This window comes from Dichotomopilus funicola (assembly GCF_033296635.1).
Source record: "Dichotomopilus funicola strain CBS 141.50 unplaced genomic scaffold C8A04scaffold_33, whole genome shotgun sequence".
NCBI classification, from domain to species: Eukaryota; Fungi; Ascomycota; class Sordariomycetes; order Sordariales; family Chaetomiaceae; genus Dichotomopilus; species Dichotomopilus funicola.
The window spans coordinates 266,864-292,631 of record NW_026944054.1 but is presented as its reverse complement, the minus strand read 5'-3'; the positions used below and the strand labels follow the sequence as shown (position 1 = coordinate 292,631).

Below are 25,768 nucleotides of genomic sequence, written 5' to 3'. Positions count from 1 at the left end.
CGCCGGAAATGATGCATCGAGTTCGATATCATGCAAGATACAGGTTAATGACTGAAGTAAATTTGGAAATGGATTCAACGAAGTTAATTAAGTGTTTGTAATACAGAACATGCTGTTGCACCCGCTGAGGATAGCGTCCTTCCCGATTGGGTATAGCGCCGCGTCCGAACTGCCCCGCTCGCACGGCCATACACTCAATGCTCTCAATGCTAACAAGTTCATTTGCTTAATCTGTACTAAGGAAAAGAGGAAAGTTGGCTATTTTAGTAGGCGTAGGCATCAACACCGTTCAGCCACAGGCCAAGGTGGACGAGACGGCCCAGATCTGTCGAGCCGTCCGCCTGGGCCCCCTGTTCCCCGGCGTCTTCCATGTCTCTGAGGATCTTGTCGATGTAGGCACCTGCTGCTGACAGGTGGAGGATGCGTGCAATGGCACGGTGGATAGCTAGAAGCCGTGGCGAGGGTGGATCAATTGTGTGGCTGTCCGTCAGGAAGAGCGTGCGGGTCACGGGAAGAAGCCCCCCTACGAAAGGGGGAGCGAGAAATGATTCGATCCGATAGGTGTGAGGTTCCGCGTCTATCACGGGCTCGAAATAGATATGAAAGTTGCCAAACAAGTTGTGCATGTTTTGGGTGAGGGTCAAGGCGTTGCGTGGCCGATCAATATCGACGCCTTCGATCAAGTGCCCGACTCCATGGTCGAACATATTGAGAATAGCCAAGGCCGCTTGCTTGGAGGGGGTCTAAAAAGAGAGCTAAGTTAGAAAACGGCCACGGTCGTAGATAACTAGGGCTAAGTACCAGTTCTTCGCCACTTCCGAGCCTTGTCAAAGAGTGCGGTAGAATATGGGCGACTTCCAAGGGCTCAAGCGTCCCGGGCTGCTCCTCGTTGAGCGAGTTGCCATCATCATCTCGGGGGTCACTGCTAGTACTCTCAAAGCGTTTTAGTGCTTCGCTATAGTCGAATCTCCGTGTTATAACACAACGATGACGGTCGCGGATGAGGCAGGCACCACGTAAGGCCGATATTCTTTCTGGGGTCCCTACAAATCCCTCCCCTCCCTGTAATCGTTGAATAGCAGAATGGTATGCCGGCGAGGGCTGGGGGGTCTTTCTGGCAGAGGCTTTGACTAATAGAAGAAGTTAGTGAGGGGTATAAATATATAAGGTAAGGGAGGGCAATTTAACTTACGGGGTAGGAAGAAGTTATTGAAGAGGTAATCTGCGAAGCCAAAAAACTTCGCCCCAATCTGCTCGTCTAGGGCTTCGTCGCCGTCTATAGACAATTCGAGCGAGCCAAAGAAAGCTCGTAGGAAGTTATCCTGCGAGAGAGGCGAGCGAGCATGGTCGTACGTAAGGCGAATAAGCCGCGAGCGATTGTATTGGGAGCTACTGCTGCCGCCGCCGCCGCCGCCGATGTTACCACCGTTGTCACTGCCACTGTCCCCATTCTTAGCGGCCGCCTCAAAGTGGTCCGTGAGACAGTAGAATCTACGCCTGGCCCAGTCGCGCGCGCCTGGGCTTAAAGGCGACTCGGTTTGGAATTCAATGATGCTCTCTAGCGAAGATTGGTGCCTGAGGTGAGGCGAGGATGGTGACTGCTGCGCCATCGCATTGACCTGTTGTGGTTGACTGAAAACCGGAGGACGCTCGATTGGCTGGTAGGGAAACATGGGAGGGGTCGCGGGCTTAATCTTGCCTGCCGGGTGAACTCGTTGGCAGGCAGGGCAAGGGAACACGCTTCAGCTGGCCTAAAATAGAAAGCTCCACACAGCTGAGAGGGCTAGCCGGTACAACTAAAGGCAAATGTTACTAGGCTATGACTACACACCCCGCACTGTCAAGGAGCCCTAAAAATGGCGGCGCTGCCCTGCCAAATTCGGCGGCTGGAACAGCAAATTCTGTACTTAATGTGTAAAGTAGAAAGAGGTAAACATCAATTTCTATACGTTAATTAAATTGTTATTTTCACCTTTGACTCAACCTATCTAATTTCCCTACCACAATGACAAACCTCAATTCATCATTGTAGTTAACGTTAAGGCACTGGATAAACGCGGAACTCTAACATGATCTAATCCGCCGGCGTTTCCATGACGAAGCATGATGAGCTGAGTACTTCCCATGACGTCATTCAGATCAGTGAGGATATCCTCAATAAAGTGGTGACTGGAGTGTAAAATTGATTCAGAATTCGAAGGCCACTATCGACACATGTGGCATAAACAAGTCATCTGTAGTTTCATGAACCTGCATCCCCAAACAATACTCACCTACCAAGAATCACTTACGGCAGTTTGACATCGGAAAACCAGACAACCATGCCCTCTGGAGTCAAAGACAAGAATAACGAGCCCATCCAGCCGGGCGATCATGTGTTTGCTCGCTCGCGGGGTGGCAGGCACGAGGGCGAAGTCGAAAAGGTGGTGACCTCACAAAAGGAAGCAGCGAAAGAAGGCGTAAAACATCCACCTAAGGTACGAAGTATCTGACCCATTTTCTAAATAGGGGTTGTGTTGTTGGTAGGGTCTTGAGAGTTGACTCACGTTCTAGGTTTTGTTTACGGACCAACATGGGCATCATGTGCAGCACAATCCGCAGGCAGTTGAGCACGGTGAATACAAGAAATAGATCAATGATATAATCTAGTCATGTTTATGAGTGGTGTCATGTGTAAAGGGGTGCGAGGCAAAAAATGTGGCTTGGTGTTTGTTTAGATATTTTAAAGTGGGTCATAGAGGGGCATTATTAGGACTGGGTTTTGGGAAGGTGCCCCAACAACAATCCCAGGGTGACTAGTCTAGTGGTCAGGACGCTTCGTTGTGGTCTTCTCGTCCATATGCGAGCCCGAAGAAACCCCGGTTCGATTCCGGGGTCGCCCACTCTTTTTTCATTTCTTCCTTTTGCATTCCCATGAAACTTTTGATATGTTGAACGTCGCTCAGCTGGTCCGGCTGGTGAACGCGACGTAATGTCCATTCCTTGGCCCACTTCTCGGTTATTTTTGTTCTCATGCACCGGGGCGCTCAGCAAGCACTTGGTCAGCCAAGATCCCCATTTGGTCTCGCGAAAGCGCAACCGTCCAAAGGGCCTTAATTTGCGATGTTGTTGTTAGACCCCACCACTATCTAACGCATAGGGCTCACAAGGTCCAGAATCTCATCAATAGCCCGGTCCGAGCGAGGACGGCAATTCTTAAGGAATTAACATCTTCTCATGAGCCCGGATATTGCGGAGGTGTTGACCAAGCCTGGTGTTGTTCGCAGGTCCTGCGGCCCGCCTGATACCCAAAAATAGTTTGTTGGAGAGGGGCGCTGGGAGGGCTCGTTTGGAGGCCGCCTCGTTACCATGTTCCGGGGTCTGGGCATGAACAATCCCGTGATCCTCGACGGGAAACGCGGAGTCAATCCCTCAATTGGTCGGACGGTCCTTCCCGAGCTAATTTCTTTCCAGATAACCGGGCAGAGGAATGGGTTGAACTGAGAACGAGTCCTTCTATGCTTCGTTGTTGGAATCATCACCAATATTCTCCACTTAGCAGTGTGGAAAGAAAACGAAAGCGAGTCTTCCAGGCGTTTCCTAGCCCCCGCACTACCCCATCCTGGGCCCCAGTTTCCCCAACTTCCAGTGCGGAGAAAACAGAGAACGACATCGGATGGGTGGAAAAATAACCCCCGATTGACACCGTTTGCCGGCTCCCTGCACCCGGCCAGGGTTGGCCACGAGGACCAAAGGCGTGAACTCTCCATAATCTCACCTTGGCGGAGGTTAGTCCCAAGGGAATGATTTAGGATAAATTGAAGAGTGGAAATCACGACCTCTTGGCAACAGGCACGATGCGACTCTCGAATCCGGCGATCTGGGAACCTCATAAGGCCGGGGGTGATCCTCCCAGCTTTGGGGACAAAGGGCAGCATTGGGACGACACTCTTTGTCACTTCTGACGCCTCTCCTTCCCCTCCTGAACCATGCGGTGCTCATTGCTACTCGCCGTGGTTGTCGGCTTCGCGGCTGCGGAAGATGGCCTGGCCGGATGGCTTCGTTATGCCCCGATCAAGGGAGCCAAACCCCATTCCTACAAGCTCCCATCTGCCATTGTTACCCTCAACGCGACTGAGGGGTTGCCCGTCTTCACGGCCGGCCAAGAGCTCTCCCAGGGCATCGAAGGCATTTTCGGGAAGAAATTGGACGTGGAAGCCGCCAAAGACGTCGGCAGCCATGAAAAGAAGCACACCACCACGGCCACCGTGGGAACTGTCACGGCCTACACCGAGAGCGACCCAGACGCGGCAGCCGACCTGCCAGAGCTCCTCGACGACGGCTTCTACCTCCGCGTGTCCGATGGCAACGTCCTGATCCTAGGCCAGAACGAGCGCGGCACGCTGTACGGCGCGTTCCACTACCTCTCGCTGTTGGCCCGGGGCAACACATCCGACGTGACGGTGACCTCGAACCCGGATGCGCCGATCCGCTGGGTCAACCAGTGGGACAACATGCAAGACGGTGGTACCCACGGGAGCGTTGAGCGCGGCTACGGGGGCGACTCCATCTTCTTCTGGGACGGCAAAGTGCGCGACGACCTCACTCGCGCGGGGCAGTACGCGCGCCTGCTAGCCTCGATCGGGATCAACGCCGCCGTGGTCAACAATGTCAACGCCGATGCCAAAACACTGACGCCGGAGAACATGGATGGCCTGGGCCGCATCGCCGATGCCTTCCGGCCGTACGGCGTGCAGCTCGGCCTGTCGCTCAACTTCGCCTCGCCCAACACCCTTGGTGGACTCAACACGTTCGACCCCCTGGATGAGAAGGTCATCCAGTGGTGGAAGGACATCACGGATGACCTGTATGAGCGGGTGCCTGACATGGCTGGCTATCTCGTGAAGGCCAACTCCGAGGGCCAGCCCGGCCCCATGACCTACAACCGCACGCTGGCCGAGGGCGCGAACCTGTTTGCGCACGCGCTCAAGCCGCACGGCGGTACCATCGTCTTCCGCGCGTTTGTTTACGACTCAACCTCGCTCAACGAGACGCTCGACTGGAAGGCGGACCGGGCGAACGCGGCCGTGGAATACTTTGATGGGCTCGACGACAAGTTCGAAGACAACGTGGTGATCCAGATCAAGTACGGCCCGATCGACTTCCAGGTGCGCGAGCCCGTGTCGCCGCTGTTCACTAAGCTCGTCCAAACCCCGACCGCCATCGAGCTGCAGATCACCCAGGAGTACCTCGGCCAGCAGGCGCATCTGGTGTACCTGGCTCCGATGTGGAAGGAGATCCTCGACTTTGACTTCCGCGCCGAGGGGAAGCCCTCGCGCACGCGTGACATCATCAACGGCGAGCGCTTCCACCACCGCCGCGTCGGCGGTTACGCAGGTGTCGCCAACGTCGGCACCAACACGACCTGGCTCGGCAGCCACCTGGCCATGTCCAACCTGTTTGCATTTGGCCGGCTCGCCTGGAACCCGTCGTTGACCTCCGACGGTATCCTCGAGGAATGGATCCGGCTGACCTTTAGCGCCGACCAAAAGGTCATCGACGTCATCAGCGACCTCTCCATGGTCTCCTGGCCAACCTACGAGAGCTACACCGGCAACCTAGGCATTCAGACCCTCACCGACATCCTCCTCGGCCACTACGGCCCCAACCCAGCCTCGCAAGACGGCAATCCCTGGGGCCAATGGACCCGCGCCGACGCCTTCAGCATCGGCATGGACCGCACAGTCTGGAACGGCACCGGTTTCGCCGGCCAATACCCGGCCGAAATCGCCGCCCGCTACGAAGACATCGCCACCACCCCCGACGACCTCCTCCTCTGGTTCCACCACGTGCCCTACACGCACGTGCTCAAATCCGGCAAAACCGTCATCCAGCACTTCTACGACTCCCACTACGACGGCGCCGCTGTAGCCCAAACCTTCCCGGACCTCTGGGAAACCCTGCGCGGTCGCATCGACGACGAGCGCTTCGAGCACATCCTCTTCCGCCTCGTCTACCAAGCTGGCCACGCCCTCATCTGGCGCGATAGCATCAACAACTTCTACCACAACAAATCCGGGATCGCCGACGCCGACAACCGCGTGGGCAACCACCCTTACCGCATCGAAGCCGAATCCATGACCCTGACCAACTACATCCCCTATACCGTGTCCCCCTTCGAAGCCGCCAGCGGCGCCCAGTTCAAAGCCATCGTCACCAAATCCAACACCACCAGCCCGACCACCATCGGCACAGCCTCCACCAAGCTCCAGCACATCGCCACAGGCACATATGACGTGGCCGTGAACTACTACGACATGGCCATTGGCAATTCCACGTGGGAATTGTACATCGGTTGTGATCGTGTGGGTCAGTGGCACGGGGATCTGGAGTATAATCTGGGCCGGGCGCCCTCGCCGTATATTGATGGGCATACGGCAACGCGGGTGACGTTTAAAGGCGTGAGTATTAAGAAGGGAGCGACGTTGAAGATTGTTGGACGGCCGGATGGGTTGGAGCCGGCGCCGTTGGATTATGTGTCGATTTTGCCGGAGGGGATTGTGGATTAGGTGGTGGGGGTGTAGATAGGTAACTACATGCTCACGTTCATGTTGTTGTTTGTTTGGCTGTGATGGCCTTCTTTTTATGATAATAGCATGGGAGCAACGTTTCATGTACCCCTAATTGCACCCCTTGAGTCAGGAGTGGAAGCCTGGAGTAAAAATGAGACTGGAAACACTGCACTAGACACTGCTTGTCAATCTGCTCGCAAAGTATTGAAGTATTGTAACATTTATTTGCAAGGTACAGTACGCTTGAATTGCCAGTGGTAGCAACACTATCTATCCCCTTATTCATCAGGTCATGACTTCTCCCAGCTGTAATTAGCCCACCCACCTCAGCCATCTTCATCTCGCCACCTCTGAGAAATGAAACATGCGTGTGCGATGCAGTGTGTCTGTAGTTCAGTGTTATGGTACAGGGTATCACAGGTTCAAAAGAAAAGAAAAGAACGTCCAGTTCTGACGAGACCGTGCCAATTTCGGCTGGCTCACCAAGTTCTTAGTTTCATCTCACGCCACCAACCCGCTAAACTTCCGCCTCAGCCCCATCCTATGCAACAACCCCTTGCCACCCTTCCCAGCAGCAGTCAAATCCGCCTCGGTGGGCGCAAACCCAGGCGACACCAACGACACAGGCAGAGCACACGGCGGGAGACCGGCCCCACCAGCGCCCATGTTCAAGTTCAGCGGTGCCGGCGTCGTCCGGCGCGAAGCGTCCTGCATCAGCCCGAGACCCATGGCTTGGGCTTGGGCTTGGGCCTGGTCTTGTTGCGTATGCATAGAGACAGGAGGAGGCATCTTCTGCAGCGTGTTCCTCCCCGCCCTCATGCTCCTCGGCGTCGCATTGTCTGATGCCCTGACGGCTTCCCAGCTGCGCTGCGTATGGTGTCCGCTGAGGTACCCGCTGTCTACTGATTCCCTAACGCCGACCGGCAGTGGGGGGACGCCGGCCACACCGGGCATCTGTGATCCCGCTGCCGCCGCTGCTGCTGCAAGCGGGAGACTGGTCTCGGACATGGACATGTGCGCCAGGATATCCACAGGCGCCCTGGGGACCATGACTTGTTCGCGGGCGGCTGCCCATTTGCGAGCCTCAATGACCTGGTCCTCATAGCGACGGGACCGGTTGCTGTGGATGGATGCTGTTTCCGAGCTCTGATGGGAAAAGAATGTCCGGGGACTCCGGGGGCTTAGTGGGGGTGCCACGGGGGAAACATCCACGTTGCGGAGAGAGATAGTGCGGCTTTGGAACCGGTCTGCCGTGATGTCCGTCTCAGGCGGTGTGGCGGTGGGTGCTGAGTAAGCGTCACGCTGGTATTTATCGCGGTTTTGAGGGATCTTGAGGTTGTTGAGTTGTGGTTTGGAATTCGTTCGCCTGTGGTGGGACATCCGAGCTGGGGTTGGTGCTGATGGTCGGTTTGGTGCCTGCAGCGGTTCGGGTGATGTTGCGGTGGAAGTGTGAGCTTCTGAGGGGGCCACTTCGTTCGTCACCTGGTTATCCCCTTCTTGAGCGACATGCTCATCGATGCGCCGCATCATGGGGTCCACACTCAGGTCACGAACCGATCGAGATCCCGTCCTCCGAGTCCGACGTCCAGGTGTGCTGAACGGCATCTCCGGGTTATGATCCGGGGAGCTGTCCGTGGGAGTGATGGCGTCTTTGAGCGACGGGACAGGCTCGGGGTGGCCATCACCCACGCCTCCAAATTGTGACCCTGTCTCACTTCCCCTCCGTTGATCGCTCCCCCGGCGGTGCATATCCGGGCTGGTTGGGAGCCCAACAGTGTTGGCCACGCGTGGAATGTCCAGGGAGGTCTTGGGGCGAGCCAGTGAGTGCCCGGCAGCGGATAACCTGTCATCCCCCTGCATCTCAGGTTCCATCTTCGTTGGCAATGAGACCTCGCTCCGGCCATACCGCGTCAAGGAGGGCACTGGAGGTGGGGATTCAATGTCCGCCGACGTGGATCGGTTGTGAGAGCTGGCACGGGACACCCGCCTTCTGCGCGGCTCCGCTGGTTCCCGGTCGCTTCTCCTCCTCGGCCGCTCCGCAGTCCTCCGTCGGGATGAGACTGAGGCTGCTGACTCCGAGTCTGATGATTCCGAGACCATCTCCCGCCTTGATCTCCGTTTGCGCACTTCCTTTCGTGTCGATTGCTCGACATCTCTCTCCGACTCGCCCCTCTTCGGCGTCCTGCCCCTCGAGGCAGCGCCCCGCCGAGTGGTGCTGCGTGCGCGAGTCCTCCCTGGTGCCTCTGGTTCAAACTGTGCGGCTGCTTCTGGGTTTGCTGAATCGAGGACGAATTGCTGAACGGCGATAGGCCCATGGAGAGGGCAGGACAGAACGTTGGAAGACAACTTCCGCAGTTGTTCCACCTTGTGTGAAGTGTCGAGCGAGCAATACCGGCCCTTTTCGGATGCGATGTCGCATTTCACCCATTGGATGTAATAATGCTGCGGGCCACCCTCACAGCCCGTGTAGGGCGTGTAGTCGTAAGTGCACATTGTGGGGGAGCCAATGGCAGAGCCTGTGAAGGCAAAAGGCACAAGATGCCGTTTCGTCTGAGTTGTCGATGATGAGGGGGTTGAGGTCAATTCATGCCATGTCAAAGAGGGAGATCGTCAAGGGTCTTGCCCGCGTGGCGGGTGTAAGCGACCCTTATATCGGAGGTTCGGCAACCCCGTGTGGAGAGCCATGTTTTTCAGCGGTGAGAGCATGCAAAGTCCGAGATGGATCCAGATCACGTTGCCCAGGTTTGGACCGTCTTGGCTGCGATCGTGCTGTCGTCGTCGAGTCGTCGACCCTTGGTCAATGGATCGTGAACTGCCCGCATGTTCAGTGGAGTAAAAATAGCGACCTCCTCACCACAATCACGCGATGACGGGACGCCATTGGCGTGTCGAACAGGCCATGTCGATCTTGGCAGACCGCTGATTGGCTGATTCAACTGCCCGCTCCGATTGCCAGGCCTGCCGACCGCTGAACTCGGCCGAAATTGGCTTGGCGTGGGCTCCATCACAGAGGCAGGTCGTGCAGGCCGGGCGCTTAACAGCTGCTAGTGTGATGTGACAGGACGACAACGGCTCAGAACGGCGATGAGCCCGGGGGATTTTCACGGGAAAAGGGAAAAGGGAAAAAGGCTGCTGATGCTTGTGGTGTGAATGGCCAGAGACATGGCCAGGTGGGAAGCATCGAACGTTTGGCGAAGAATAACCCGACCGGCAACTGGAGAAATTACCGAATTCGTCAAGAAAAAAAAGATTAGTGTCTCAACGCTGGTGAGGTGATGCCAATCAGTGAATTTGCGGGGATGGTCAGCACATTCGAGGATGATGAAGTTCAGCACATCAACTGGGACTGACCATGTCCACACCATTGAGGTTGTGGTGGACGGAGAATGGTCAATGGGCTCGGGACCGGCGAGGACAAGCGAGGCATGGCCATGAGCTGAGGCGTGGGGGAGTGGTGAGGGGGACTTTGTTTGCTCTTTTGGGCCGCATTTGCATTGCTGAGGAAGCTGCGATTTGGTGGTAACTATTCTTAGGGCTACGGAGCCGCATTGGGGCCCCCAAAGATCCTTCCACCCACCCGACATCCCAACGCCGAGCTAAAACTCACGTCCAGTCGAAACTCATGTTAAAAAACGTGCTGTGCGGGCTAACATACTTTCCAACGCTTGCATCACCAGTTGGCCAACCAACACTTTCTACCATGCGAATAGAGGAGCCGACTTATTAGACGCCCGAAAAGTGGTTTCACAGGTGAGAATGGACGAAAGGGAACGTCATCTCGAACCTGGAAACCATGTGGCAGCGGCTCAGATGGCTTTGTTGGTGATACCAACCAGTCGACTGGGCCCAATGGAGGCCTTGTCGCGCGCTTCGGCTTCGATGGCCAAACCGTGGAGACCACTTTGACCACGCCACGCGGGCTGCCATGACCTGCAGCCTCATGCTGCGCGGAAGTCAAGGCCAGACGAATGACACTTCGGCGTTAGCGCTTCTAGACTTGCTGTGCCTCTTCATTAACAACCAACAACCAACGTACATGCGTCGAAATGGCGCCTAACCCCAATGTCTCAGCGCTCAACGGCCGTTCCTGCATTAGCTCGCTATCCAAGCTGCGACCATTCCCACGACCTCACCACACCTGAGAGATATCGTGGTCCTCCATCCACGCCTAAGCATATCCGCGCGGCTACAAGTTCCTACGCTGCTGTGTTCCCAAACATGGCTCCTGGGTGAAAGTTCCGCGATTAGCGACGAAACTCTTTATCCCCCAAACCCCAGCAAACCCTTCCATGAAACTGAAGGCAGCCAACCAGATGCCTCTAGCACCAGGAACGAGATAAAGTATAAACCACATAAGGAACTAATCGGTATTTTCACAGGTATTCAGGGGCAATTCGATCAGAGAAAGCAAATGTGAAGTGGGATAGCATCTATCGAACCCCTTAAATTCGGAATATCCGTATATCAGAATGTAGGCTTGATCGCCTGCAATCACCAACGACCAACAGCACGGTCGGCCGAGAAACAGAACAAGGAACCACCAACGCCCTGTAGACCCATCTCATCATCACAGCCTTCCTCGGCATCCGCCAGCGGCTACTGTTCCCACCCACCTATATCCGTTCCGGCCACCACAGCACCAACAAGTCTCTTGTTCGGGCTTAATATTCCACACCCCTTATCCACTAACATAGTACCCCCCCTGCGACCGACTCCTGGACCGTCTCCCCTCCACAGCCGGCGCATAAGCATACGTCGCCGACGGCCGCCTCGGCACACCCACATACTTCTCCTCAAGCACAACCGGGCGTGGCGTCGACGACCTGCGTCCACTATGATAGCGCCTCGGCGGTCCATGGCCGTGGTGATGATGATGATGATGATGATGGCGCCGGTAGCTATCATCGGGCGAGCGAGAGCGAGAGCGGGAAGTGCGGCGCATCGGTGGCGCCGTGTCGTCGTACCAGCCCTGGCGGTAAGGGTCGGGCGCGCGAGGCGCGATGCAGCAACGGATGATCCACCAGAGCAGGAGGAGACCGACTACGGTGCCGATGACGATGCCGGCTATAGCGCCGCCGTCGAGGTTGGAGCCGCTGCTGCTGCTGCTGTTGCCTGGGTCCACCACGACGGTTGTGGTGGGTTGTTGGCGGGGGAGTAGACGGGAGATGGCTTGCGGGAGGGTTGGGGTTGGTGCCATGGTGGAGGGCTTTTCTTTGGGGCCGATTCAGGGGAAACGTTCAAGGCGTGGAAGAGTCCTGATAGGCGGCCGTGAAGAAAGCCCTGGGAATCGTCATACGCCGTTGGCTAGTGTATGTTCAATGATGGAAAATCCGATATGTCGTTCCCACGAGCTTACGAGCTTGCCCCCAATTTTGTAAGACATGGCAAGTCTGTATCTGTTATAGGCCAATCCAAACCTGGCACAATCCACGAAGATGAAATCTAGCGATCAGGAACGTCATCGTATTCATGGTCTTGGATCTCGATCTTCTTCTCGCTCTTGATGTAACGCCAACTTGGGCGAAAGGTAATTACCGGCTTCCTAGTAACTACGGAGCTTCGCTCTTCGCTTGCTTCGCCAGGCACGCAGCACGCCACGGTGCCTAGCGTTGATCATGACGCTTGATGAGGGGAAACGAGTTGATACCGATTGCCGTCCCCATATTCACCGTGGGGGTGCCACACACGTCGACCAAGCGAGGTGAGCCACACTGAAGAGGCTGTTTTGTTGCGGGTGGTTGGTCAAAAGATGGATTTTATGGGGCGGAGAAAAGTTCGCGGGGAAAAAGCTCCTGTATCAATGACGTCATCTATAGGCTTGCTGTTGAGCTTCGAGTATTTGTAAGAACGCTTGGCTGCATTTTGAGCATTTCCAAGGGGAATCTTCAGCCTCCAATACCTATCGATACATACACGTGTATTCTTCCTTCCTTTCCTCCTAACTCAAGTGGAGCTCACAAAATGAACATCTGATGATCGAGAACTGGGAGGGAGCTCATCCGAACTCCGAGGAACGGTGGGGTTCCGGCGGTGAGTCGGGCCAATCAGATATCCAGGAACGCCGGCCGGCACCCTCCTAGAGCAGGGACAACTCGACTTCTCGAATCTCATCGTGATCAAAACTAAAAGGTGGCTGGGTAAAAACTTCGAGAACGAGCAGCCTGGATCGCATTGTTGGGCTCCGGAATAATATCTCATCCAGCGGTGGACCGTACTTGAAAAGCCTCTGGAGGGCGTGTTGAGCCACACGTTGTCTGCGCCGATTTCGCCTATGACGCAAACGTGCAGCTGCTGAGCCACCAACATTTCCTCGGGCCCTCCGAGAGGCCACCCGGCCGCAGCTGGTGTTGAATGCGCTTTCTCCTACAATGCAACCTGACTTTCGCAAACTCTCTTGAGATAAATTATACGTCAAGTAGTGGCTCTCCTTGAACAATTTCCCCTCGGAAAGGCTCCATAACCAATTCAGCACAGCAATTTCACACCAGGTCAACAGAACTCGAGCTCCAATATCCCGGAGCTTGCGCAACCTAAGTCAGCAAACATGTCGGACCGCCGTGGCAGAGGACGTAGCCACCATTACGACGATAACCGGGACTACTACTATGGAACCAATCCCGACTATTACGACGACAGGGCTCACCACAAAGACTATTACGATGACCGGGCGATGCCCCGCGACAGCTCTCGTTCCCGTCCCAAGCCCGTTCGCCGCCCGTCCATGGGCCGCCGCGCTCTCAGCAAAATTGGGAGAAGTCTAAGCACCAGCTTGGGATTGACCCAAGACAACCATGACGACGACACCCGCGGCTACCGCAGCAACAGCAGAGGCCGCCGGGCTCATTCCCGCTCCCGTTCCCGCTCAACCTCCTCCTCCTCCTCACGCTCCCCACCCCGCCGAAGCCACCACGGCCACGGCCACGGCCACGGCCACGGCCACAGCCACAGCCATAGTCACGCCCACAAAAGCCCCCGCGAAAACGACCGGTACTACCCTCCCTCCTCCTCCCGGCGCTACCACAGCGACTCACCCAGCCGCCACCGCAGCCGCTCCCGCGGCCGTCGGCAAAGTGTCAGCAGCAGCGGCCACCCGCACGCGTCCGGACGCAGCAGCAGCCGCTGGCAGCAAGGGATCAAGGCGGCCATGGAGGCCGGTGCGGCGGAGGCGTTCCGTCTGCGCAAGGAGCCTGGCCCGTGGACTGGGGCGAAGGGAGGGAGGATTGCGACGGCGGCGTTGAGTGCGGGGGTGATTGGTGGTGCGACGGAGGGGAGGCGGGAAGATCGGTATGATTCGCACTCGGGGCATTCTGGGTCTGGTGGTGGGAAGTTGGGGTCGTTGGGTTCGGCGGTTGGGGGGATGTTGGTGAATCGGTTGGTGAATGGGCCGAGGAAGGAGGTTAGGAGGTAATTTGGGAAATGTATTGGGGGGATTTTTATGAACTTTCACTTCACTTTGGACTATTAGAACTGAGGTGGCATGGCGGAGCGTATCCGATATGGGATGGCATTATGAGGTTACGAGTTGTTTCTTTGTGCATTTTATTTCATGATACCTAGTCGCAAATACATATTTCGAACCTATCATTATTTTGTATTCCAAAATACCTTGGTTCATTGGGAACTTCATTTTCCCCCTACACGATTTAACCAGACAATTCAACACCACTGTACCACTCGAATTTCGCTACACTATTCGGAAATAACACCGAATCTGTTTACATTGTGGGCGAGAATGGTGCATCCCAAGGGCTTGTGGCGAACGGGGGAATCTCGGGAATCGGGGTCCAGTCGTTTGACGTCATACCTACCGCTTTAGGCACTCGATGGGTCATGTAAGTCGAAACAAACTGGCGAGCAGCTTCAACTCCGCCGCGTTCTCGAAGGAAACAAGAAGTTTCGGTTGCAGAAATATGGGGAAATGCCGTATTTGCCGCCCATCCGCCCCAGACGCGCATATTCTAGTCGCCAACTGTCACGTACATGACGTTTAGTGATATCACCAATGATGAGGTTGACTTGTGTGTACAGAACAGCTTGATGTCCCTTTTGGGGATATATGAAGAGGTCTTTGCCGTCTCTAGATTTGAGTTCAGGTTGATCATTCTCTACTGATCATTAAAGACAAGACATATCATAAACATTCATCAAGTTTATTCAGGAACCCACTTCTAAAACCAACCACTACCCGTAAACACACAAACTTTTAACACCACCCATCATGTACAACAACACCCACGAACGCGGCATCCGCCACCAGCAAGCCGCCCCCAGCGGCGTCACCTACGGCCAATCCACGGCCTCCGGCCCAGCCCCCACCACAGCCGGCCACCACAAGCACGACATCCTCAACAAAGTCGACCCCCGCATCGACAGCACCCACGACCACCAGCCCATGGCCCAACCCACCCACAACGTGCCAGAGGGTACATACGGTCCCCACAAGTCCCGCATCGCCAACGCCCTCGACCCTCGTGTCGACTCCGACCTGGACAGCCGCCGCACACATGATGGCGGGATGGGTTCCCAGGCCGTGCACGCGCAGGTTGGACACCACCATCACAATGCCGGTGTTGGTGGTATCGGTGCTGGCGGGGGAATGATGGGCACGGGCACGATGGGTGCCGGATACGGCGCGGAACATAACAACTACGGTACCACTGCTGGTGTTGGTGGTGCTGCTCCCGAAGGCACATACGGCCCACACACCTCGCGTCTAGGTAACGCCGCCGACCCGCGGGTGGATTCTGACCGGGACCACCGACATGCTGGTGCTGGTGTTGGGCACCACAGCCACCACCAGGCCGGTATGATGGGAGGTGGAGGAGTGAACCAGCCGACGGCCGCACAGATGGCAGGTACGGGGGTAGGTGCTGGGGGGCCGATGACTGCTGCGCATACGTTGGGTCCGCATAAGTCGGATTTGATGAATAAGTTGGATCCGCGGGTGGATAGCAAGACGGGTCAGATGAAGGGCGGTGCTGGGGCGGGGAGGGGGACGTATTAAATTGGGAGGGATGATGGGGTAGAAGATTAGCACAAGATACCAAATTGATGTTTTGCAGTAAAAAAGATTGCAAGTGTATATTGAGTTGAACCGTCAGTTCCAAACTGTGACATCTACATACATGACAAGTGCAAAAGACGTGGGTGCAAAGAGCAAATCCATTGCTCCCCACTCGCGACTATGGGGCACCCAACCTGAACTGCCCGTCAAAAGCCAACCGAGATGTTGGGTACAAATTGTGTGTAAACTAAGTACCATTCAACTCGGACCGAGGTCCCCCGCCCGTTCTTAAGGAGGAAGAAAAAGAAGGGGAAAAAGAAACGCAATTGGAGGTATCGACCTGGCTACTTTGAGTAACCTTCAACAAACACAAAACATAGGGGACCAGTAACTCCAACATGGAAAAGAAAACGAGATCATCATCGAATGTGCACTGCCGCGGTATCATCCCCCTAGAATGCCTCCTTAACCACATCGTCCTTCCCCAACTTATATCGCCCACTCCCCGGGGTACCAATTCTCCCTGCGGCCGCGCGGCCCGCAATTCCAAATTCGCCCGCAATACTCTCCCTCGTGGGCCGCTTCAAACGGGCATGGTTGACCATGTTGACCTCATGTGGCAGCGCCACAATGACATTCTTGTCAGTGCCGAATTTGAAGTCATCTGCCTTCACGTCGTCTGTGTACCGCTTGATCAAGTACGGCGCTTTGCGCCCGCTGAGGACCTTCCTAAGGCTCCACTCAATAATGTACGGACCTGTCGCAGTAATGATGCTCGTCTCCTCGGCGCCCTCACCCGTGTTGAACTTGGCCGGCGTGAAGTCGACCCCCTTGCTAGTCTCGTAGGCGAATTGCGCGACGTGTTCGGGTGTGAGTGCGAGCCGGCGCGGCTGTGGTTTGTCGTCGGCCGCAAACGGCTTCTCAAAGCCGAGCTTGCCCTCGTTCTTGCCAGACTTTTGGAGCGCGTCAATGAGAAGTAGGTAGGTTTTGCAAGTGGCGAGCACCCAGCGGCCGTCAGCCGAGACGTCGAGACCGATGATCGGCTCGCCCAGAGCGGGAATGTGTGTCTTGGCGTTGATACCCAAACGGTCAAAGAGTCGGACGTCGCCCTTGTTTGAGGCGACGGCAATGTATCCTTTCTCGGTCGTAGCAAGGGCTGAGAAGTCATTCTTGCTCGTGTATTGCTTGAGCTGAGCATCGACGAGTTTGCTACCGGAAAGACGCGGGTCCACACGATAGAGGGCGTTCCTGCTGATGCCTAGGAACGTTGGCTCGTGCGTCATCTGCGCAAACTTGTTCTCCGGAGCAAAAGTGATGACTGGGATGTCCTCGTGGATCTTCCACTCGTCCACTACCTTGCCATATTCAAGGTCCATGCGGAATAGCTTGTTGGGATCCGAGTCCTTTTGCAGAATGAGGTTCCGGTCCTCATTGTGGAGCATGACCTTCTTAGGAGAGAAGAGTTTGCCATCGGGCGTCTCAACCTTGGAAATGTTGGTGCTGAACTCAAGGTGGTTGTTGGGGGTGTGTTTGAACACTCCGATCTTCGACCCGCGCACCACAAACGACCGGTCGTGCTTGTAACCAACGGCAAGCTGTTTGTTGACATCGGAGTCCTTCGGTTTGTAGTCAACGTCATCTGCCTCCTCGTCGCTGTCATAATGCTCGGCTTGTGCCCGGTCATCATCGTCCTCGGGCTCCTCCTCGAAAACTTCTTCCTCCTCTTCTTCGTAGGGCTGATCGGAATCCTCCATCGTCAAATCGTTGAAGGCATCCGCCACGTAGTCCCGATCCTTGTCCTTGATCTTCGACCATTTCGTCTCGTTCAGTTGTTCCCAAAGTGCCTGCAAGAGGCCGGCTTGGAACCGCTCGAGCGTGGCGTGGTCCTTGAACCGAAGAAGCCATGAGTAAGCAGAGCCATTGTCGGAAAATTGATTGAAGATAAAGGACAGGAACTCGAAGTTGAAGACCGGGTTGATGTCTGCAACCACTGGAATTCCTAGCCAGTCCCGATCGGAGCTCTTGATCTGGAGCCAGTATTGCCAATCGCCGGTCTCGGTTACCGTCGCCGTGACGGACGCATCCTGGAGAACGAATGCCCCTGACGGGAAGTCGAAGAAATGGAGCTCCGCAACCTCCCCGGCCAAGATTTCGCGGGCTTCAGGATGATCTCCTACGGCAGGTGGCTTCATGTCCCTTTCTTTGCCCTTCTTTGTCGGCGTGGTGTCAGGATCGGGAAGCGCCTCGCGCTTCACGCTGGTATTCGCGGTAGCCTGTCCAAGCGACATCGAGTCGGACATGTCGAGTGCTCTCACAACGGTTGGGCTGTGGAGGGGGCTGGCCTGCGGAATGGGTTGCTCGTCGAACTCGAACTGCTGTAGGTCTTCTTCGCTGGCTGTCGTGTGTGGTTTCCGGTACTTGCGTTCGTATTGGCACCGTTTCGCAACTTGGTCGAATTGCTCGACCTGCGCTGGCAAGATGGCGGGGTCGCAGACGAATTCGTAGACGTCGCCCGCGTCGCCGCTGAGATCGCGCCAAGCCAAAACCCGTTCGCTTTCTTGGCGGTTCTCCACACGGAAATGGAGGGCCTCGTCGAGCAGAAAAGTCTTCTCGTCTCGCTCGCCTGCAAGAATGTCCGCGTCCGCTTCGGCGTCGTCACCCTCTTCTTCGGCGAGCAGCTCCGCTTCTCCCTCTTCGTAGACTCGCTGGACTACGAGTTGATATTGGAAATCTTGCGCGGTGCGTCGGATTCGGGCGGAGGCGTCCTTGAAGATAAGCTCGGAATACCCTTTGGGCGACAGCGGTCGGACGAGGTAAAGTTGGCCTTGTGGCAGCTCTATCATCGACTCCTGGTTGCTGGAGCCGAAGAGTAGCTTTCCGACTGGAAAAGCGCTGTCAGTTTTATTGTTTGGAAGAAAATGAGACAAGAAGTGGGCTAGGCTTGACGATCCTGGAAGCGTGGGGACTTACCATTCCTGAGCATAAACATTTTGCTTCGTTGTAGTTTCTTGCCGGAAAAAGATGTGGAAATTGCAACCCAAGGGGCAAGCGCCGAGATGGGAATGCGCAGAGTAAAAAGGATAAGAATGGGGTGACCGCTTGTGCCTGCCGCCTTGAATCGCTTTGTCGTCAGACCACACGACGAAGGAGGCAGCTTGGCTTTTTGCAACTTAAGCTGAAGACTGCGTCATAAGAATCACATCTGCAGGACGTCTGGGCGCCGGGGCAACTGACTGGAGGGGAAGAAGTGTGGCGGTGCATTTAGCCAATCGCCACAGCTCTTGAGGTGGATCCACCAGGCAGGCCAGGCAGTCTGAAGTGTCGTACTGCCTGTAAACAATTCAACACCCGGCAACGTCCTGTTCCGTGAGGAGACGAATGCAAAGTTCCATCTAAATTTTGGAAATTGTCAACAGAAAATTGAATGTTATTATTACCTTATGGTTATTTAAACTGTCTCAGTTGTTAAAATAGAATCGCAAAGCTACCGTCAACGCCGAGTATTCCAATTCCTAAAGTCCCCTGCCTTCTCGCCGTAATGTACCATACACCCGCCAGACAGAAACTGTCCGTCTACCCCAAAACATTCTGTACTTGTTCCCACATCAACGCATCCCTTGTCTTGACCTCCACCGGCCCTATAGGGGTCGCTTGTATGTTGTCGATAATCAGGCGGGCAATGTTTTTGCCGGCGAGAGCATTGGTCTCCATCGTAGAGATAAAACTCTCCATGCCCGATGTGTAATAAACACCCGAACCAACGATGGGGTCTTCGAAAGTGGTTCGGGGTGACGTCTTGGGATAGGAGTGAAATACGTGCGGGACGTACCACGAGATCGGGCTGTCCTCGCCAGTCACGCCAGATGGAACGTCGGCTCCGAAGAGGCGGCTGTTATCGCAAGGACTTGTTAGTGTCCATAATCAGAGTAACGGAGGAAAAAAAAGGCATGAAGGAAACGTCGGGTAGAACGATACCTTAGTAATTCAGGGGTGACCGCGTCAGGAGAGAAGATCTTGTAGACATTTTCCTTTTGCTTTGTCTCTGGGTTGATTGCCGTGGAAATGACGCTTAAGCTGTAGAAACCCGGCGTCCCAACCCCTTCCACACCAGAATCCGGCCCATCACCCTCAGCCAAGGTCGTCAAAATCATTGCTGGGGCCGTTGCCGAGTCGGCGAGGTTGAAGTAGCGGGGGCTTGGAAGGGATGCCGATGAGAAGATAGTGACGTGCAGCTTGACATAGTCGATCTTTTCGAGTGGCTTTTCGAAAACACCCTTGCCGGCTGTGATACCGGTGAACTGGAACGGCCCGGCTACCACCACGTTGTCAAAGGTGTCGGATTGGGTCGTGGGTTTGCCATGGGTGTTTGTGAACTTTGTTTGCACGGTGTACTTCCCGGCGGGGGTCTTGTCAATCTTGGCGACCGTGGTGTTGAGAGCCAACCGCGCGCCAGACCTACGGGCCATCTCGTGGAAAATCTGCCAATTGCCGCCTTCAATAGCCACGGCGCCTTCAGCAGCCAAAGAAACCTACGCTGTGGTGAGACATTGTACGACCGACTGAATAGCCCATTCCCACTACTTACCATGGTGGTGAGGCCGTGGAGATTGGGGAGGTTTGAGGCGTAATTGACCCGCGTGCTGGCCTGGATCAGGTCATGAGCATAAAGACCACCGGCCTGTAACGTGTTGATGTTAGTTAGAGACGTGAGAGTCACTCGTTGGGGATGGACCTACGCCGTTGTTATCAAGAAGTTCTTGACCAGTGAGTTTGGTCACCTCAACCAACCCGAGCTGCTGGGCCCGCTGGGTGAGCGATTCGAACGGGAAGAACTCAGAGTCATAGATGCGAAGGAATTTCCCAATGACTTCGGCGGTTAGCTGTTTGGCCTTTCGCGGACCGACCAGCCCGTACCGGCGGATAACCTTCACGGTGTTCCACCAAGATGGCGAGCTCTGGTCGATGGTGAACACAAGGTTGTTCCCGTCCCAAATCCCCACCGTAGTCCCTGCATCGGAATCTCTCCCGGTCGTAGCAAGGCCAAATTCGGTCATCGCATTGTACATGATCTGGTTCACTTGGACGAAAATGCTGGCCCCTTGCTCTACGCGTTGCGTCGGGTCATTGAATGGGTTGATGGTGCGGGTCCGGCCCCCGATGTGGTCCGTTTTCTCGAAGAGTGTGACATTCAGCTTGACGCCGGCTTCCTCTGCGAATTGATGAAGGAAATACGCAGTAGATGCGCCGCCAGCACCGGCTCCTGTTTGTACACAGTGTTCATGAGCGTGGTTCTCCAGGGCGTGTCTCAGCTGCGCTGCGCGCATCCAGGACAGTACGAGAAGGAATGACACGGTGAAACAAACATACCGATGATGGCGATTTGCTGAACATCATCACTTGTAGCTTGGACAAGTCCAAGCCCAAGCAGCCCAGCGATGGCCGGGATGGATTTGATGCCGAATTTCATGGTGGAAAATGTGAGACTGATGATGGTTCTGGCTTGAGTTCTGGCTGGGGGAGGGATCAATATGACGGGTGCTGACGAGCCGGGGCTGCGTAACTCCGGTTGCGCGTGGGGCCCGAAGGGATAGAATGATGGTACCTGTTCACCTCAACAACGAGTTGCTGACGAGATCGCTCGCGGGGTTATATGCCTCAAAATGCGGGTTTGTCAGGGAGAATTTAGGCGTTACTCCTCGTTGACTCAGGATCAGGATCACATTTGTATTCTTTGGCGGATAAACAATACCAAGGGTTCTGCGCGTGGTGGGAGCGACAGGGAACTTGTCAAATTTGAGGGGGAACGGCGTCACTGACTTCACAGCACTACTAGTGGTTGGTCGCATTCCCATCCGTAAGATGTCGGGTATGCCGTCGACGAATACGTGTCTCAATAACGAGCGAATGCGAACGTGAATAGCGCCATAGGCGGAGAAAAGGCAGCTGGGGAGATGCCAGGACCTCTGATGAACAATGCGGCGCCGTCTTGGACCCTGCTTTCGCACTGGTCGCCCGGTCTGAGCTTAGCCCTGGCTCTCCAGTCGGCTTAATGCCTTGGCGACCTACGAGAGCTCGCCAGCTGGGTTACACCGCACAACGGGCAGGATGGAAACTCGCTCGGCGATGAGACCTAGGTGAGGTTGTTCAACTTGTAAGCTGGATGTCAAGGAGGGGCTTGAGGTCCCGTCGGCAGTGGAGGTCCCTGCTCGGTTGATGGATGCCCCTGGGAGGGAAGGTTGTTTGCCGGAGAGTGGGTAAGTCCGGACGATGGCACAGTGCGGCGACCACTTACATAACCACCTCCAGGCAAGGGCCCCGCTATGTACGCTGCCTGGCCCCTCCTCCGCCCCAAACCCACAGAGCAGCAGTGCTTGGCGCCTGGAATGGAAATCCGCGAAAAAAAGTTGGAGATCGCCAGGAGCTCCAGCCCAACAACCCACCTTTGCGTTCTTCCTCCCCGCAAACTATCGGACCTGCCTCTTTTCCAGCCACCATCACCATGTCCGCCGCACAGCTTCTGAACCCGAAAGCCGAATCGAGAGTACGCTCCATCCTGAAACAGGGGGGAAGCCGCCGAACCAGGGGGTTGCTAACGGACGTGTTTACAGAGGCGGGGTGAAGCGCTGCGGGTCAACATCACCGCGGGTGAGGGCCTTCAAGATGTGCTCAAATCCAACCTTGGCCCGTTGGGCACGATAAAGATGTATGTCACAGTTTCAGAATTTCAGAGTAGGCTGTGAAAGCTAATAGAGGATGCAGGTTGGTGGATGGTGCCGGCCAGGTACGATCGAGCTCGTTTCGCGGGGCAATGACCTGACCGCAGCTGACCACTTTTTTGCAGATTAAATTGACCAAAGATGGAAATGTCCTCCTCCGCGAGATGCAAATACAAAACCCGACCGCGGTAATGATTGCCCGGGCAGCGACAGCGCAAGATGATATTTGTGGTGATGGTACAACGTCGGTGGTGTTGCTGGTGGGCGAACTACTGAAGCAGGCCGATCGCTATATTCAAGAGGGCTTGCACCCCCGTATCATTACAGACGGTTTTGAGATCGCCAAGAATGAGGCGTTGAAGGTTTGCTTTCTGTGGTATCGAGGAACCGGGGGCCAACTAGCTGACTTTCGTAGTTTCTTGACCAGTTTAAGCTCCCCCGGGAGGTCGACCGCGAGTTGCTGCTGTCCGTCGCCCGGACTTCCCTTGCCACCAAGCTCCCCGCCACTCTTGCTCAGAGTTTGACACCCGACATCGTCGATGCCGTGCTTGCTATTTACCAGGCCCCGGCCAAGCCCGACCTGCACATGGTGGAGATCATGAAGATGCAGCACCGCACCGCATCTGATACTCAGCTCATCCGTGGCCTTGCCCTCGACCACGGCGCGAGGCATCCTGACATGCCGACCCGTGTCGAAAATGCCTACATCCTCACCCTCAACGTCAGCTTGGAATACGAAAAGTCGGAGATTAATTCGAGCTTCTTCTACTCCAGCGCAGAGCAGCGGGACAAGCTTGTCGAGAGCGAGCGCCGCTTCGTTGATGCCAAGTTGAAGAAGATCGTGGAACTCAAGAAGGAGGTGTGCGGCAACGATGGAAAGAAGAACTTCGTCATTATCAACCAGAAGGGTATCGACCCCTTGTCTCTGGACGTATTGGCCAAGAACGGGATTTTGGCTCTCAGGCGAGCTAAGCGGAGGAACATGGAGCGCCTCCAGCTCGTGTGTGGCGGCGTGGCTCAGAACAGCGTGGACGACATGAACGCCGATGTTCTCGGTTGGGCAGGTTTGGTTTACGAGCAGCAGCTGGGCGAGGAGAAGTTCACCTTCGTTGAGGATGTGAAGGAGCCCAAGTCGGTGACTCTTCTGATTAAGGGCCCCAATCAGCACACCATCACCCAGGTGACGGATGCCGTCCGTGATGGCCTACGGAGCGTTTATAACATGATTGTGGACGGGAGCGTGGTGCCAGGCGCTGGTGCGTTCCAGGTTGCATGCGCATCCCACTTGAAGAGCGATGCATTCGCCAAGACAGTGAAAGGGAAGGCCAAGTGGGGTGTTGACGCGTTTGCCGATGCTCTTCTGATTATTCCCAAGACTCTTGCCGCCAACGCTGGCCTGGACATCCAGGATGCCCGTAAGTCTCATATCTCTTGGGGTCTCGGGGTAAGGTTATCATCACCATGCTGACATTTCGTACTTTAGTTGCTACTCTTCAAGATGAGCACCGGGACGGGAATGTTGTGGGCCTCGACCTTGCGACAGGCGAGCCGATGGATCCCACTCTTGAAGGCGTCTACGACTCATTCAGGGTACTGAGGAACTGCATTGCCTCTAGCTGTGGCATTGCGTCAAACTTGCTCCTTTGCGATGAATTACTGAAGGCTCGGCAAATGGGGCGATCAGGTGGACCGGACCCTGGTGCCGCGGAAGAGTAAAAGGGTCCCATCTATGTCCATATGATACCTGTTTAGATGTAACTCATGGGAATAGACGTGATGTGCCAAAAAATCCAACTGGAGTTGTCCATTGTTAAACTTTTGCCTGGTAACCAATGTTGGCGAGAACTTTCCTAAGGCAGCGTGGTCCTAGGTTGATGTCAAGTGGGATGGCGGGGCAGAGATTTGATTTACCCCGCCAAAAATAAAAATTACAAAGGCCCAACCGCCGAGTCATCCTTAACAGAACGAGACTTCTGTACAAGCACGATGGCGCCTTATGACAGTGACTCGTCTGGGGGCGAAGAAGAGGAATACACAGAGACCAATGTTCTTCTTGGATACGCTTCCCCCGACGCCAATGGCGAGGAAATCAGCAAACTTGGAGGTTACCCGGTACGCGCCCGCAGTTCTGTAATCCGCCTTGTCTACGACAGACTATTAATTTAATTGCATGTTAGGACTGGATCGACACAGAAAAGCCCCCTTCGGCCGCCCTGGCAAAATGTAAAGTCTGTGAGGACTTGATGGTTTTGATGCTGCAACTCAACGCCGAGCTCCCCGATCGCTTCCCGACACACGAACGAAGGTTATATGTTTTCACCTGTAAGAGGAAGAGTTGTCGGAGAAAGGAAGGGAATATCCGCGTCATTCGGGGCGTTCGTGCCACCGCGGAAGCGCCATCTGCTGCCCCAGAGAAAGAAGCTGAGCCCAAGGACACAACACCCTCGAATGCGGTATCGCAGGGTCTTGGTGAAGCACTTTTTGGCGTCAAATCGACGGCAGCTCCTCGCGCCAACCCGTTCGCTGCACCATCTACCCCATCAAGCAATCCATTTGCACCCAAAGCGGCAAACACGCCGCCCAGCAGCACATCCTTCGTAAAGTCACAACCCACGGCTGGGAAGGCGAACCCATCATCCCCACCTGTTGTTCAGGAGGTTCCCAGCGACCTCTCCAAAACCTTCGCCGAAACCCTCTCCTTGAACAACCCACAGACCAAAGGCCCTCCGCCTCCCCCTCAACCATGGCCAGCCCTGTCTGATCTTCCTACACCTTACCCGATCCGCTGGCTCGCCGACGCTGAATACGAAACCCTCGACCCTGTCACGCTACCAAGCGCACCGACCAACCCGGGTGTGATGGACCTCGATTCTAATGAAGCGGGATCCTCTAGCGGAGGCGGGAAGGATAAAGAAGACAAGGAAGTCTTCGAGTCCAGTATGGACGCGACGTTCCAAAAATTTGCGGACCGCGTGGGGCAGAACTCGGATCAGTGTATTCGGTATGAGTTTTCTGGGCAGCCTTTGCTGTATTCCAAGGGGGATGCGGTTGGGAAGTTGCTACATGGGGCTACAGGTGGACACGAGAAGGTTACAACTAGCACAGGGATGCCAAGATGTCCTAACTGTGGTGCGGGCCGGGTGTTTGAGGTGCAGCTGACACCGCAGGCGATTCAGGAGTTAGAGTGTGAGGAGGATAGTATCGATGGGATGGACTGGGGCACGGTAATTGTCGGAGTATGTGAAAGGGACTGTCAGGAGCGGGGGGTGTTGGTTGGCGAGGCCGGATATGTCGAGGAGTGGGCTGGTGTGCAGTGGGAGGAGCTGACCATGAAGAGGTAGTAGATTTAGTTGATTAATCCGTGGCAGGAGTTCAGGCAAGGGAAAGACACGGCTTGGATCAAAAAGGGAACAGTAGTTGGTCATGTCGTCGTGTTGGCATCGCCGCATGTAATGAGGCTATGATCTTCAAACATAGAACCCATGGTAATCTAGCTA

At 55.4% G+C, this 25,768-nt stretch overlaps 9 protein-coding genes and 1 non-coding gene across 10 annotated transcripts; 6 read left to right on the top strand and 4 right to left on the bottom strand.

Annotated features, from left to right (window-relative positions):
* Nucleotides 1–263: 263 nt before the first annotated feature.
* C8A04DRAFT_37484 (uncharacterized protein) lies at nt 264–1,610 on the bottom strand (the record flags this gene model as incomplete). Its single annotated transcript, XM_062783893.1, has 3 exons — nt 264–743; nt 802–1,130; nt 1,193–1,610. The coding sequence occupies 3 exons, from the start codon at nt 1,608–1,610 to the stop codon at nt 264–266; spliced, it is 1,227 nt and encodes a 408-aa protein (XP_062636858.1).
* A 711-nt stretch (nt 1,611–2,321) lies between these two features.
* Nucleotides 2,322–2,631, top strand: C8A04DRAFT_37483 (uncharacterized protein; the record flags this gene model as incomplete). The annotated part of the gene is made up of 2 exons (XM_062783892.1): nt 2,322–2,477; nt 2,554–2,631. The coding sequence occupies 2 exons, from the start codon at nt 2,322–2,324 to the stop codon at nt 2,629–2,631; spliced, it is 234 nt and encodes a 77-aa protein (XP_062636857.1).
* A 158-nt stretch (nt 2,632–2,789) lies between these two features.
* Nucleotides 2,790–2,882, top strand: C8A04DRAFT_t79. Its single transcript has one exon. It is a non-coding gene; the product is annotated as a tRNA-His (tRNA).
* Nucleotides 2,883–3,968: 1,086 nt separating this feature from the next.
* Nucleotides 3,969–6,548, top strand: C8A04DRAFT_37482 (glycoside hydrolase; the record flags this gene model as incomplete). The annotated part of the gene is made up of 1 exon (XM_062783891.1): nt 3,969–6,548. One exon carries the CDS (start codon nt 3,969–3,971, stop codon nt 6,546–6,548), a length of 2,580 nt encoding a protein of 859 aa, XP_062636856.1.
* Nucleotides 6,549–7,052: 504 nt separating this feature from the next.
* On the bottom strand, nt 7,053–9,044 carry C8A04DRAFT_28915 (uncharacterized protein; the record flags this gene model as incomplete). The annotated part of the gene is made up of 1 exon (XM_062780822.1): nt 7,053–9,044. The coding sequence occupies one exon, from the start codon at nt 9,042–9,044 to the stop codon at nt 7,053–7,055; it is 1,992 nt and encodes a 663-aa protein (XP_062636855.1).
* Nucleotides 9,045–11,229: 2,185 nt separating this feature from the next.
* On the bottom strand, nt 11,230–11,748 carry C8A04DRAFT_28914 (uncharacterized protein; the record flags this gene model as incomplete). Its single annotated transcript, XM_062780821.1, has 1 exon — nt 11,230–11,748. One exon carries the CDS (start codon nt 11,746–11,748, stop codon nt 11,230–11,232), a length of 519 nt encoding a protein of 172 aa, XP_062636854.1.
* A 1,347-nt stretch (nt 11,749–13,095) lies between these two features.
* On the top strand, nt 13,096–13,959 carry C8A04DRAFT_28913 (uncharacterized protein; the record flags this gene model as incomplete). Its single annotated transcript, XM_062780820.1, has 1 exon — nt 13,096–13,959. The coding sequence occupies one exon, from the start codon at nt 13,096–13,098 to the stop codon at nt 13,957–13,959; it is 864 nt and encodes a 287-aa protein (XP_062636853.1).
* Nucleotides 13,960–14,769: 810 nt separating this feature from the next.
* Nucleotides 14,770–15,555, top strand: C8A04DRAFT_12311 (uncharacterized protein; the record flags this gene model as incomplete). Its single annotated transcript, XM_062777300.1, has 1 exon — nt 14,770–15,555. The coding sequence occupies one exon, from the start codon at nt 14,770–14,772 to the stop codon at nt 15,553–15,555; it is 786 nt and encodes a 261-aa protein (XP_062636852.1).
* Nucleotides 15,556–16,007: 452 nt separating this feature from the next.
* On the bottom strand, nt 16,008–21,022 carry C8A04DRAFT_37478 (oxidoreductase-like protein; the record flags this gene model as incomplete). The annotated part of the gene is made up of 7 exons (XM_062783890.1): nt 16,008–18,436; nt 18,526–18,730; nt 19,183–19,444; nt 19,531–20,084; nt 20,141–20,233; nt 20,292–20,815; nt 20,923–21,022. The coding sequence occupies 7 exons, from the start codon at nt 21,020–21,022 to the stop codon at nt 16,008–16,010; spliced, it is 4,167 nt and encodes a 1,388-aa protein (XP_062636851.1).
* Nucleotides 21,023–22,054: 1,032 nt separating this feature from the next.
* C8A04DRAFT_37477 (TCP-1/cpn60 chaperonin family-domain-containing protein) lies at nt 22,055–25,612 on the top strand (the record flags this gene model as incomplete). The annotated part of the gene is made up of 8 exons (XM_062783889.1): nt 22,055–22,096; nt 22,164–22,258; nt 22,315–22,336; nt 22,397–22,633; nt 22,687–23,686; nt 23,755–23,983; nt 24,254–24,383; nt 24,449–25,612. 8 exons carry the CDS (start codon nt 22,055–22,057, stop codon nt 25,610–25,612), a joined length of 2,919 nt encoding a protein of 972 aa, XP_062636850.1.
* Nucleotides 25,613–25,768: the final 156 nt, after the last annotated feature.